Genomic DNA, 13,092 nt, shown 5'->3' with positions numbered 1-13,092 from the left:
TCTCCCTGGCCGTCCACGGATCTGCCCTCGCGCACCGACGGAGAGCCAGAGAGAGCAAGAGAAGCATGTGTGCTGCAAGCAGGGGACTGGACCGGACAGGAGAGGGTATAAATAGGCCTGAGTAGCAGGTGAGATAACACATAGCATTTGGTGGCTCCTATTTCACCTCTACCTGGGTGCATTAACTTCAAGGTTCTCGAAAAGTAAGCCACCACATTTTTAAAAAGAAAAAGTTAAATACGCAAGGTTCAAAGATAAATTTACCTCAAGAGGACATGGCACTGATTAAAAGGTAAAAATGAGGTTAAAGTGGTGTTTGCAATTTTATTTTAGGGCTCTGGGGAGGAAAAGAAAGCTTGAACAATACAAGTAGTGAAACGTACAGGCAAAGACACCTGAAAATCCGGGAATGTAGGGCTAATCAAGAGATCAGAGGAATGACTCTCACATTCTTGATGTGCACAGCTGTGATCTTATCTATGCATAAACACTGCATCTCAGGGCACCGGATTTCAGGATTCTATGATATAACGTAGATGTAAGTATAATCAAGCTATACAGAACTTGCACTTTAGGAACAGCTTTAGCTGCATTTAGTTTTGGCAATGGTTGAAATTACAGAAAAACTACCACAGTGGATCTTTATGAGTTATTTTATTTGGCAGAATAACAAAAAATATCTGTAAACTAGATATTAAAATACACTATATTTGATAATATTACTATCTATTATTTGTTTAATGACTGTAGCGTTATGCTGTTGAAGCCAACTCAAAAATTTAATTTACTATTTCCACCCCCCTCCTGCCTGCGGTGCTAGTTATCCATTTAGATTGTTCTGGTGTGAGTTGCCCAGTTTTGGAGATATCAGCTGCAGAGGTGCTGCCTTCTCTTCAGTGTAATTGAAGTAAATGGCTCTTGCCTAGTGGTGCTCAAAGAACAAAAAAAAAGAAAAAAAGGGAAAGGCTCTTTCCAGAAATAGTCACCCGTTTATTAAAAACAATCCACAAACATTATTATCTCCGAGACACCCGCCAACCATGTAAATGTCCAGTGTCCAATTTGAGAATGCACCAATGATGAAAGGCTCATGGTTATGACAGTCTGACAGGATGTAATCATCAATGAGCTGTAATGTTAGAGAGCTGCATGAGTCCTTTGGTTGGCGGATAAAGACAGTAGAACAAAACAGTTCCTATATGAAACTTGTTTTTTGTTTTGTTTCCTGTTTTTGGGTGACTGGGTCATGAAACATGAATTAAAACAAAAACAAAAACATTGCTTTCTCTTGAATACAGTAAAACTACATAGTGCTTGCCTTGAGTCAAAGAAAAGCAGAGAAAAGAAAAATTCAGCAGACATTTTTACAGCAGATAACTCCAAAAATTGGCAACTCGCAACAAGACAGTTGAAGAAATGGCTTTAAAGACCTGAAGCTAAAGACGTCCAACTGAAATTAAACTGCATGTTTTTGTCTGCTATTACAAACATACACTCACCTGCCGCTCAGATGTACCTGTTTAACTGCTCCATCAATGCAAATATCCAATCAGCCAGTGACATGACAGCAACTCAGTGCATTTGGGTATACAGACAAAGTCAATCAGTGATCTGCTGAAGTTCAAACTGAGCATCAGAAAGGAGAAAAGGGGGATCTGACTACTTCAGAAATTACTGATCTGCTGGGATTTTCCCCACATACCTATACTAGGATTTACAGACAACAGTCCAAAAAAAGAGAAAATATTGAGTGAGCACTGAGACCACAGTGTACACATCTTCTTCCATGACACAAAGCTCAAATCATGTCAAACTGGTTTGTTGAAGATAACAAGTTCACTATGATAACACCAATTTCTTCATGACTTTAATAGAACAGCATTAGTTCTTTCCAATTATATGAGAATATGTCTCTATTCAGTCAAATTAAAAAGTACATAAACCACAAAAGATGCATTGGCTGAATGTTAAATGCCTTCACAGCCCACACTTATGCTCAATTAACTTCAGGCATCAGATTTAGTACAAGGTCACAGACCAGATCTGTTGTTTACATCTTAAACTACATTCACGCCATTCTTCCTTATCACCGTTTGGCAATAAATCTAAATAATCTGCTGGAATGCTGCAGCTCATTTCTTTTGGTTCTGCACCTGACTCTAATTTTTTTTTTTTTTTTTGAGATTTATAGACTTCACATCCCCCCTCAATATACTAAGTCAGTTGAGTAGTTTATCAGTCCAATACAAATAAGTGCGTTTTTAACATCTGGGGCAAAGAAATCTTTCTATATTTTGAAATTTCGCTCACAGATAATAACTTTAACAGATAATTCACACAGCTCAAAGAAGTTAAACGTTTGCCTATAACATTGTTCAAAATACAAAGCAAGCACATGTTGAAGTGGACGCTAATTATCTGTTCACCTTTTGGTTTTTTCATCCCCTCCTACTTCCCCTCACATGGGAAGGGTGGAGAAGGAACTTGCACGTAATGTTTTGTCTTTTGCTCCTCTCTGTTCATTGAACACAACTGAGAAATGCATGTGACCTGGCATGCATATGCAAGCACTGACATTAAATCTATAATACCCCCGATTGTAATTTTAATTGCAAAAAGGAGTGACACAATGGAGGATTTTATCTGTAGCGTCTGCCCCCAGTCTGGGGAATTACCTTTAAGAAGGTTGAACACTAACATCATTAGAAAGGCTTTTACTCCACAGTTTAAGGAGGCTGGGTGGTGGGGAGTTTTACAAGACGTCTCACAAAATATTTGCAAACAATATTTATGGCACCACAAATATCTTTGTAGGCCACATAAAAAATAAAAAAAAATCAACTGATGCCTCACTTCCTCCACTCAAAAGACAGCGTCACCAGCAGAGTGTGGACTAGCACGTGATCAGATGTTTAAGTCACCACCCTGCTGCTAGACACGCCAAGGAGACCTTGTTAAGAGCTAACATGTCCATCTGTCCACCGGGGAGGTGCAACTCCTCACCTCTCGTGAAAACTCATCTTAGGCTTCCCAGTTCCGCTCCAGTTCACGTTTTTATTGCACAGACTACTCGCAATCAACTCTTTTCCTGCCCCAATGGAAGGCAAGGCAAGTTTATTTATATAGCGCAATTCAACAGCAAGGTGATTCAAAGTGCTTTACAGAGACATTAAAAAACAAAAACAAATAAAAAGCATGATTTAAAATGGAAAAAAAGAAAGGAACAGTAGATAAAATCAGTAGTTAAAATGTAAGTTTTGAAATTTAAGCTTAAAAGTAAAACACTGCGGATTTGGTGTTTTATTCAAATGCAGCTGAGAACAGGTGAGTCTTCAACCTGGATTTAAATAAACTGAGTGTTTCAGCTGATCTGAGGCTTTCTGGGAGTTTGTTCCAGATATATGGAGCATAAAAGCTGAATGCAGCTTCTCCATGTATGGTTCTGTCTCTGGGAACTGATAAAAAACCGGATCCAGATGACGTGAGGGACCTGGAAGGTTCATACTGGGTCAGGAAGCAGAGATTACCATGTTATCCCTGAAATGTCACACCTATTGCCGCTCATAACAACTGCTATTCACCAGTCACCTGACTTAATGCAAAAATAAAGCCAGGGTCAACAGTTTTTCATCCATGAGATTCAAAAGCAAGCCAGGAGCCAGAATCAAAGAGTTTATCCTTAAGTAATACACTATTCAGACCATATAATGTGTAGTATGACAGAAATAAATATATAATCTACTATATCACCTACTTAAAATTCCCATTGAGCAGAAAGTCAGCAGAAGAGGCTCACAGACGGAGAAGGCTGGTAGCACACTTTCAAACATTTTCCGCCTAAATAAGTCCAGTTAAGCCTCGAGGCTTTCCATCACCATTTCTCATGTGTACATCCAGCCCTGGGTTCTCCTATTCCACCACAGGTTGAGCCAAAAAGACAGGGCAGGAAGCTAGCACCGCATTTCTCAATGGCAACAGGAAAAGGAGAAGCAAGATGAGAAAGCAGATATACCAGAACCAGATCTGAGCACAGCACTATCCTCAGGTGACCCGTTTTAAAGTCCTTCTGAGCGAGGAAGACGAAGAGACAAGGGAGGAGGATAGAGGGGGTTTGATGGGGATAGACTGGGAGGGGAGGGAAGGAAGGGGAGGGGTTGGGATGTGGACTGTCCGCAGGATTACCGAGCAAAAGCTGACTGCGAAGTTAACGGAAAACAGCGGTGGCACCTAACCGAGCTATCCGCCCGAGAAGCAGAGCGGGGTGAGAAAGCAGCGAGAGAGGATTAGAGAGACAGAGAGGGAGGAGGTGATGAGGATGGACACTGCAGGCCCCAGCAAAGCTTTTTCATTAATAACCTTAGCAATGTTTTACAGCAGCCAGCAGCGGCAGAATACCCTGAAAACTGATCATCGTCTGTGAAACCAGGGAGGCACAGAGAAGAACCAACGAGCAAAAAATAAATAAATAAACAACACACGAAATGAGGGATGAGCTGGCCAAAACTTACCAGGGCAGTATGTGTCCAGGTCTGGATTCTTGGCAGTGGTGGAGGTGTGTGTAGGGGAGCCAAGCTCTGATTGTGGAATGCGAGGGCTCTCCACAAACTTTGCTTTCCGCAGAGGGGCTGGGAGCAGAAAGCATAGACACACACACACCCAGAAGGAGACAACACATGCACACACAGAAACACAGAGAGACACACACATAAATCAGGGAGATGGAAGAAGAAAAGAAAGAGAGGAGTGACAGGGACAGGACAGAAAGGGAGGAAAGTCAGAGAGCTTACAGCATGAACTTAAAGCAGCACACTGATAAAATGAAAACATCCTTCTTATGCCTTGTGTTTGCCTCGGGTTAGATAAAGCAAACACATGAGTAAATAAGCAACGTGAGCAATCAGGTACCTGGCTAGGGCGAACCAATACACCTGCAAAACATCAGCCCACCACTGAAATGCAAGAATACCAGGAAGCAAAAAAAAAAAGAAAAAGAAAAAAGAAAAGCTAAATAAATAAAAAGTTTGTGTCTGTTTGTCCAGTGTCAATAATCACACCAAGAATGCAAATGAGATCCATTTTGGGAATGTCCTCGCGCCTGACTCAGCCACAGCCACAGCGTCTGAGACATCAAATGAGAAAATCAGAGATTCACAGAAAGCCGGGGGTGGTGGCTGTGTATGATCCTTTCATGGGTTCTTGGTCACGGCACACAGATTGTCAGCACTGTTACCCAGTTCAGCTTACAGTGTCATGAGTCCATACATTGTGGTGTTCTTAAAAAATAGTTTTATGAAGCACATAAAAGGCAAAGTCATTGTGCTGATAAACACACACAGGCTACATACCCTGGAAGAAATGCAAAAAGAAGAAAACCTTTGCGATCCATTCAGTGGCATTTGTTTGCAAGGATGTTGTTGTTAAAATCACCGAGTGTGATGGCTCTCCACAGCAAGAATAATGAGACCATAAGGCTTCCTGCACTCGCTCTGCTTTTTAATGTTCTGTCAATTAGCACCAAAATGCTAAGCCTGCTTACGCTGAATATCTGGCTAATATACCACACAAATGGAGACCAAAAAAAGAAAAAACAACCCATCCATCCAATACAGAAATGACTTCCCCTCCTCCTCTGTTATATTCATAAACAGGAGGAACCAGACTACATTTCCCCTTTTTTTTTGTCCTCTGACTTTATAAAAGTTCTCACTATGGAAATAAGTTCTATGATGAACTTGGAGTGAGCCCAGCTGTGAGAAAGAAAAAAAGAAATCAGCCAATATCAACTAAATTGTGCATAAGACTCATTTGTTTAATCTATTATCTTTCTTTTCTGTACTGGTGTGGGTTTGAGATGGGCAGCAACTAAGCATAATTTACCCTTAATTGACTAATCTGGTTAAATAGGGGTTTAAAATAGATTATACTGTATGCTGCAACCATTACTATTACGGGTGAACACACACGTCCAAAGCTATCTGGTGCAGAAATACTGTGCAGGACCAAAGTGCGGTGAGCAGGAAGTCATGAGCAGCAGTTGGAACATATGTTCAAGCAACAGCGAATGCAAAACCAGAATAGATTCTTCACCACTTTTGTTTAGGGCTCGTGTTACAGCTAATGTCAGGATAATGTATGTGTGTGTGTGTAATGGGTGGGGAGGAGAGCTTTAATCCCTTTGCCTACATACTGTTGAGCACAGTACAGTGGTACAGATGGTCGATGTAAAATGCGTAACATACAGCGAGAAAGTTCAAGCATCCTCACAGGCTGTACAGACTTGTAAACATGCCATTTTCAAAACAAGCTTTATTTTCAGTCTTTAGCTTTTAAACTCTGCGTCTTTGTTCAAATATCTTTTTCAATGTTATTCTTTTTTCACTAACTATATATTATATACTTTTTAAAATCAGAGCGCACCATCAAATCAATTAGATTTCTGGTCAGCTAGGTAGCAGAGGGGGGTGTTAGTCAGTTTCAGCTGCTTTGGTGTTAATTAAGTTAACAACAGGTGCACTAGAGGGGCACCAATGAAACAACCCCCAAAAGAAGACGGTTTTTGGGTTTCTTTTGACTGTTTTTTTCCCATTAGTTTTGAATTTGGCTAGGTCAGTGTCACTACTGGTAGCATGCAGGGATGGCTGGACCCAGCACCTCCTCCAGGATGGCACATAAATGCATGCCAATGCCAGAAGGTTTGCTGTGTCTCCCACCACAGTGTCAAGAGCAAGAAGGAGTGCTCAAGAGCATGAGCTCCCTGCCCGACATCGTGGAGCCAGATTAGCATTTCCCATATACTACCAGAATTGATAAATCCACCACTGGCACTCTCTTCTTTTCACAGATGAGAGAGGTTCACTCTGAGCATATGAGACAGATGTGAAAGAGTCTGCGGGCACTGTGGAGAACTTCATGCTGCCTGTAGCATCGTTCAACATAACTGGCTTGGTTGTGGGTCTAGGGAGGCATCTGTGGAGGGACATACAGACCTCTAGAGGCTAGGCAGCAGCACCCTGACTCCCATTAGGTATCGGGATGAAATCCTTGGACCTATAATAGAGCTGGGCGATAGAACGATAACGATATGGTAAATGGTAAATGGCCTGCATTTGTATAGCGCTTTTCTAGTCCATAGGACCCCAAAGCGCTTTACACTACATTCAGTCATTCACCCATTCACACACACATTCATACACTGGCGATAGCAAGCTACATTGTAGCCACAGCTGCCCTGGGGCGCACTGACAGAGGCGAGGCTGCCGGACACAGGCGCCACCGGGCCCTCTGACCACCACCAGTAGGCAAACAAGGGGTTAGTATCTTGCCCAAGGATATTTGGCATGCAGCCAGGATGCAGCCTGGGATCGAACCACCGACCTTCTGATTAGTGGCTGACCTGCTCTGCCACCTGAGCTACAGCCACCCCATATGTATTACAAAATAACTTTTTCTCGATAGAAAAAACAAACTATTGCGATAGACCTTGCTCTCTTAAAAAAAAGAGAGAAAAGAACAGCCAATCCAAATTAAGTAGCGCAGAACCGAACCAATCACAGCCGCAGCGTCACGTCACGTGACTTGTTACGTACAGCACAAGTGCCAAGCACATGTGTAGTTGGGAAGCAGCCAGCCGGGCTGCCCAGGTAATGGAGGAAATGAGTGTGCCGACTAGAGAAAAATCAACGTGAGAGAGCGTGGGTGACCAGGTTACCGAAGAGAAAAGAGATGATGGTTCCAATGCCGGAGAGATTGTCGAACGGAAGGGCCATAGAAGTTCCGTAGTGCGAAGGTATTTCGTAGTGATGTGTCGGTCGCGAACGAAATGGAGCCGGACTTTTGACGTGAACGACGCGAGCCGGCTCGGTATCGCGAGCCGTGGGTTTTTTTTCTTTCCTTCTCTCACCCTCTCTCTCGCACTTTTTTTCCGCTTCACTCCGCAAGCGAAGCTTGTGCTTTGCGCTGGGAAGAGGGGGGAGGGGCGGTAGTTACACTCGCAGTAGCACAGGAACAGAGCGGAAGGGAGAAAGAGAGCCAGGGACAACAACGTCACATTAGAAAGGTATAGTAATCATCCACAACTATTTTCAGTTGCGGATGATAAAGGATTCAGAAAGTTCAGAAAGCTATACAACAAGGAGAGATTGAAAATTTCCTTTTAGTTCTCAGTTTATTTGATATTGACAAAAGTTAGTCAATTTTGTCTGTTCTTCTGTAAAACAAACTAAGATTTATTTTTAGAATTAATATTTTGTTTCTAAGTGGAATTGACAATTTAGTAGTCTGTTTTGTTTGTTCTATTTTGAAACTTAAACGCTTTAGCGGCTGCCTTTTGTGTAGTTTGCAATATTTGCCTTTATTTATCTGAAAAAGTCTCATGTTCCTTAAGTACATCTACCCTGTTGAACTTATTATGGGAAATAAATATTAAAATCAAGACAAGCTGCTGATTATTTCACATTTTACTTGTGAGCAACGGCACATTTAAATCTTACAAATATAGTTATTTGGCTTATATCGTGATATATATCGTTATCGCCTGAAATGAAAAAAACATATCGTGATATGAAAAAAATCTTATATCGCCCAGCTCTAACCTATAATCAGAGCTATCAGAGCTAGGTCCTGAGTTCCTTATGGTGCATGACAATGCCTTATGTGGAGGGAGTATGCAGGCAGTCCCTGAAGGATGAAAGAATTGATACCACTGACTTTCCCCCAAACTCTGCCTGACCACAATCCAATAGAACACCTCTGGGACACATCAGATGCTGCCAGGTTTCACCTCAGACTGTCCAGGAGCTCAGAGCCCCGGTCCAAAGTGGGAGGAGAGCCCCCAAGACACTATCTGTCATCTCATTAGGAGCATGCCCTGATCTGATGCTCTGCTGACTCGATAACTGCAGATTTCCAAAGCTCCTCTGGCATTAACATCTGTATAGAAACTGCACCAAGAGCTTCATGGCATGGGTTTTCATGGCTGAGCAGCTCCTCTCAGTGAAATGTGCAGGTGGCCCCTACCTTCCATTTAGTTTTCATGCAGTGTAGATATCATCTTAAAACCCTTTGCAAGGACTTTTTCTGTTTTAATTCAAGTATCACATTACATATTCCATCGTTGGAATATTCCTACTCACTCTACAGCATTGTGTAAAATATGCAAGCAAACATGAAAAAGGAAGAATATTTAATTTCATTGTTCATTTCTGTTCCTCAGAGGTGTTCAGTACAGCAGATGCGTTACTCTCATTTTAAACATTGTTGGTGGAAACTGTTTTAAGGCTACTTCACCTGTAATGACAATGCATGTTGTACGTTTTAATTAACTTCAATACTCAGTAGAAGAGAGAATAATATAGATGGGTTAAGCAGTAGAGTGGTAGCTTCTTCAGACAGTGGCCCCCCAATTTTGTAAATTAATAGTGCAGTATTGCTAATGACACCATGGTATTTTACCACAAAAAATGATACTACTACTTGTACTAATTAGTTAATATTAGGTCCCTAATCAGGTTGTATTAGAAAAAGTCAAATTTTAGATAAAAAAAAATAATGTATCAAAGTTACAGTTCTTTTCTGCTAAAATGCCTGCAACAAATGTCATGTCAATCCAAGCAAAGAAGTTGCTAAGGCATTTTAGCCAGCATAAGAGTAACGAAAAAAATCATGCTTCAGGCATGACTAAAAACAACTTAAAATTCCAAGAAATGGTTTGTACCTTGATCCAGGCCTGCACCAGGCACTAACAACTTGTTCCCTTTTCTCATGATCTTATTGTGCACCAATCTACTGCAATCTGTTGTCACGATTTGACATACTCTGCTCACAAACAAATCCAAAGTTAAAACAAATGAAAACGAATTCTGCCTGGCAAAGAAAATAAAGTGCCGCTTCAGAGCTATGTGCATGTGCATAAAGTACAAGTGTTTATATGCCATATTCACTGTCAGCACTGTGTAAGTATGGCCTGGACAGGACTCTGCTAAATACCAAATCTAGGAGGTTATCCAGCACAGATGCCACAATGAACAAATACAAGTCATCGCCAGGACTAGAAGACTCCAGAGTAATCCACGATTCAATGAAATGCCATGACAGACAAACTTACAAGCTTTTCTGTTTTTGGCCAGTGTTTTATGAGTTTAGAGTCCACTAACTGTGAGTTAGTAAATAAATATAAACTCAATTAATGATGTAATACGAACATATGTGTCAGGAAAACAAAATACTAATAATTTTAAAATGCATTTAAATCATATTACATATTATTATTATTATTATTATTATTATTATTATTATTATTATTATTATTATATGTAACTAAATGTAAATTAACTACAATACAATTACATAAAATGTATTTTCCGTATTCTCATCTCCCATTTGTTCATTTTTTTTGTTACCCATCAATAGATTATGTCAGGTTTTGACCTTCACACAAAAGGTGTGTGAAAAGATGCTGCTCATATTGGTGTGAAGGTTGTACACGTACTACTTGTTATCTGAGGAGCCAAGTAAGAATTATTTTGGTTGATGGAGCTTTTAACTTTCAAACAGGAAGACAGGTAGGGACACTTTCCTAACTGTACACAATTTGGGTTAGGGCTGGAGCATTTTTTCTGTTTTGCCTCTCTCGTCCATTTAACAATATAGAAAAGTTCACTTGGTTAAATAAAAAATGAGTGTGCAATAGCAGAAAAAGACGCCAAAGCTTGTATTTTTCTGCTTCCATTTCAACCTACAGTCCTGTCTGATTTCCTGAAGGTGCTCTTGCACCTGCACTGACAAGCTTGCAACAGCTTGCACTATAACCTGTAACAAGCTGGAAGGAGAGTGTGACAGTCTGACAGTGCAGGCAGTGTGTTTGCAAGAGCATGAACACAAAGTTCCCCCATATATTTCAACTGTTTTTACATTTTAAATCATTTACGGTACCAAAGGTTTCCTGCAATGCCTTGACACTGATTGCACTGAGAGACTAAAGGCATTCTCCTCCCAGAATATCAATTTTGGGATAAACTACGGTGAAAAGAAGATTACCATTTCTTTTGTTTGTAGTCTCCCTGATCTCACCTCTACAAAATAGGGAAGGGAAACGCTGTCTATTGGAGTAAATCCCCTCTATAGCTCTGGTTCCAGGAGACTAAATCCCATGGACTTCTCTCCTGCAGTTCTGTTGTCAGTGTGTGCCAGGCTGAGGATGGGTGACAGTGTGATGGATGGCAGCAGGCAAATCCACTCCTCTAATGAGCTTATGAATAAATATATCTTGTCTGCATGTGCAGATGCACGTGGCCGTGAAATAGATATTTCTTACATGCTCTGGGTGTGCGGGTGTGAATATGAATATGCATGCAACATGTATGCAAGTGTATATATGAGATTAGAGTAAGGAAAGGGAGGGAGAAGGGAGGGACCCACAGAAACACTGGTGCTAAAGGACATTGTGAAAAATTTAAAAAGCTCATATCTATTCCCAAGACTGTCAGCACAGACACACAGCCTTTGGCGAAGTCATCAACAAAACAGAAAGCACGTCAATATTGTGATTCAAATTCACACGGTGTTGTGCATATGAAAGAGGAAAGCTTCTTTTCAACATGGCAGTCCCCTCAGACACAACCTGGGCTTTCAACAAATAAATGACAAGATCTGAATATGAATTGGAAGCTCCAATATGCAATGCACATTTTCTCATTTGCTGCAGATAAGTGAATGATAAGCGAGCGAAAGGAGACATTTCCATCGCAGCGTCTCTACCACTGTGTCAGTTGCATACGACCTCAGGCACCCACTCAGACAAAGACACGGGCGCCCACAAATTAACATACACACTCACGTACAGACCAGCGGTGAGGACATACATTGCCCGGCTGTCTGCAACCTAAGCAGAGCTTTATAGAAACTGAGCACGCCGGCCCAGTCACTATGGCAACAGCAGAGCACAGGGAAAGGAAGAGTTGTCCATCTTTTTAGGGTGGTGGTAACGCAGACAGAAGCTGACTTCAACGACACTAAAAGCTCCCAGCTTTCGCTCAAATGCAATCAAACAACCTCTTTGTATTGACAAATCTCAGCTGCTTTAGAGCGCTGCGTCCTCCCCACGTCATCTCAATTCAAGGAATTCAGCTTTTAAAGATGCAAACTGCTGCAATGGCAGCTCTGATCCTTTGTGCTCTGACCCAAAAAGAGATGATGTGATCTCAATCTAGAACAATAATGAAGCTTTGACTTTTTTTTTTGAGTGCTTTCATAGAGTAATACAGTCACATCAATATCACATTTCAATATTTTAAAAAATTATGATACTGAAGAGTCAAGCTGACTGTTAAGTGTTACATAATGAACTTTTGCAGGGGACCTGTTGTGCTCATGATTCATAGCTCAAAATAATGGTGCAGCCCCTCCGTTCATCCCCTATCTGAAACAAGTCCTTTTCTCCCATTAACTGTTCTTCTGATAGGCTGTCGTAGCAGATGGGTGGGGCTTTTCTTCTTATAGCTAGAGATGCCCACCTGAGATGACCATATTAAGGATAACTTCTCTCTCTAACATCACACAGATCCAAGAAGATTCTTTTAAGACAGAAACAAAGCATTTAGAGCAGCCTGAAGTTGAATGAAGTTTAATTTTGATTGATAATTGATCATTTTATGCAATCTTATCACACATAATGTGATCTAGCAGTCCTTTTATGCCCATATGAGGCGTTTCAGAAAAGATTAACAATGTTTTTGATGTTAATCTTTGGAGCAGCAAAGACAACTGCCCACAATTAGGCTTATGATGTTAAAAGGTTTGCAATGAAGTGGATATGTTTGGGTAATTTTGAAGATGAAGAGTTTAGTAATTCATTCTATTCAACATATAGTAACTGAGTTCAAAAGCATTGCAGTCCTGAGAGTCCTGAAGTAGCAGAGAGATGCAGTTTTATATTTATTTCACCAGTCTCCATGAATGACCCGAAGGCTTGTGCCCAGTGTGCATTTAATAATCCGGCTCACAGACCACAGATGATTTTGTGTGCTTCTCTTGTTGACTTGTTAAACAAAACAATACAGACCAGATGTTGCCGTGCAACAAGGAGGCTGCCGACAG

General features: G+C 41.0%; 1 protein-coding gene across 15 annotated transcripts in view; it reads right to left on the bottom strand.

Annotated features, from left to right (window-relative positions):
* tanc2b (tetratricopeptide repeat, ankyrin repeat and coiled-coil containing 2b) overlaps positions 1–13,092 on the bottom strand; it is a 167,549-nt gene that overhangs the window by 47,040 nt on the left and 107,417 nt on the right. For 9 of the 15 annotated variants that reach the window (XM_063482665.1, XM_063482666.1, XM_063482667.1 and 6 more), the window contains one exon: positions 4,509–4,625. The exons of 3 other annotated variants lie outside the window; for them this stretch is intronic. In XM_063482665.1, coding sequence (XP_063338735.1) covers positions 4,509–4,625 — 117 coding nt within the window. 3 more of the 15 variants (XM_063482672.1, XM_063482668.1, XM_063482670.1) reach the window with 3 other exon arrangements.

This window comes from Pelmatolapia mariae, linkage group LG8, assembly GCF_036321145.2.
Source record: "Pelmatolapia mariae isolate MD_Pm_ZW linkage group LG8, Pm_UMD_F_2, whole genome shotgun sequence".
NCBI classification, from domain to species: Eukaryota; Metazoa; Chordata; class Actinopteri; order Cichliformes; family Cichlidae; genus Pelmatolapia; species Pelmatolapia mariae.
The sequence above is the reverse complement of the archived record's forward strand: the minus strand, read 5'-3'. Positions and strand labels throughout refer to the sequence as shown.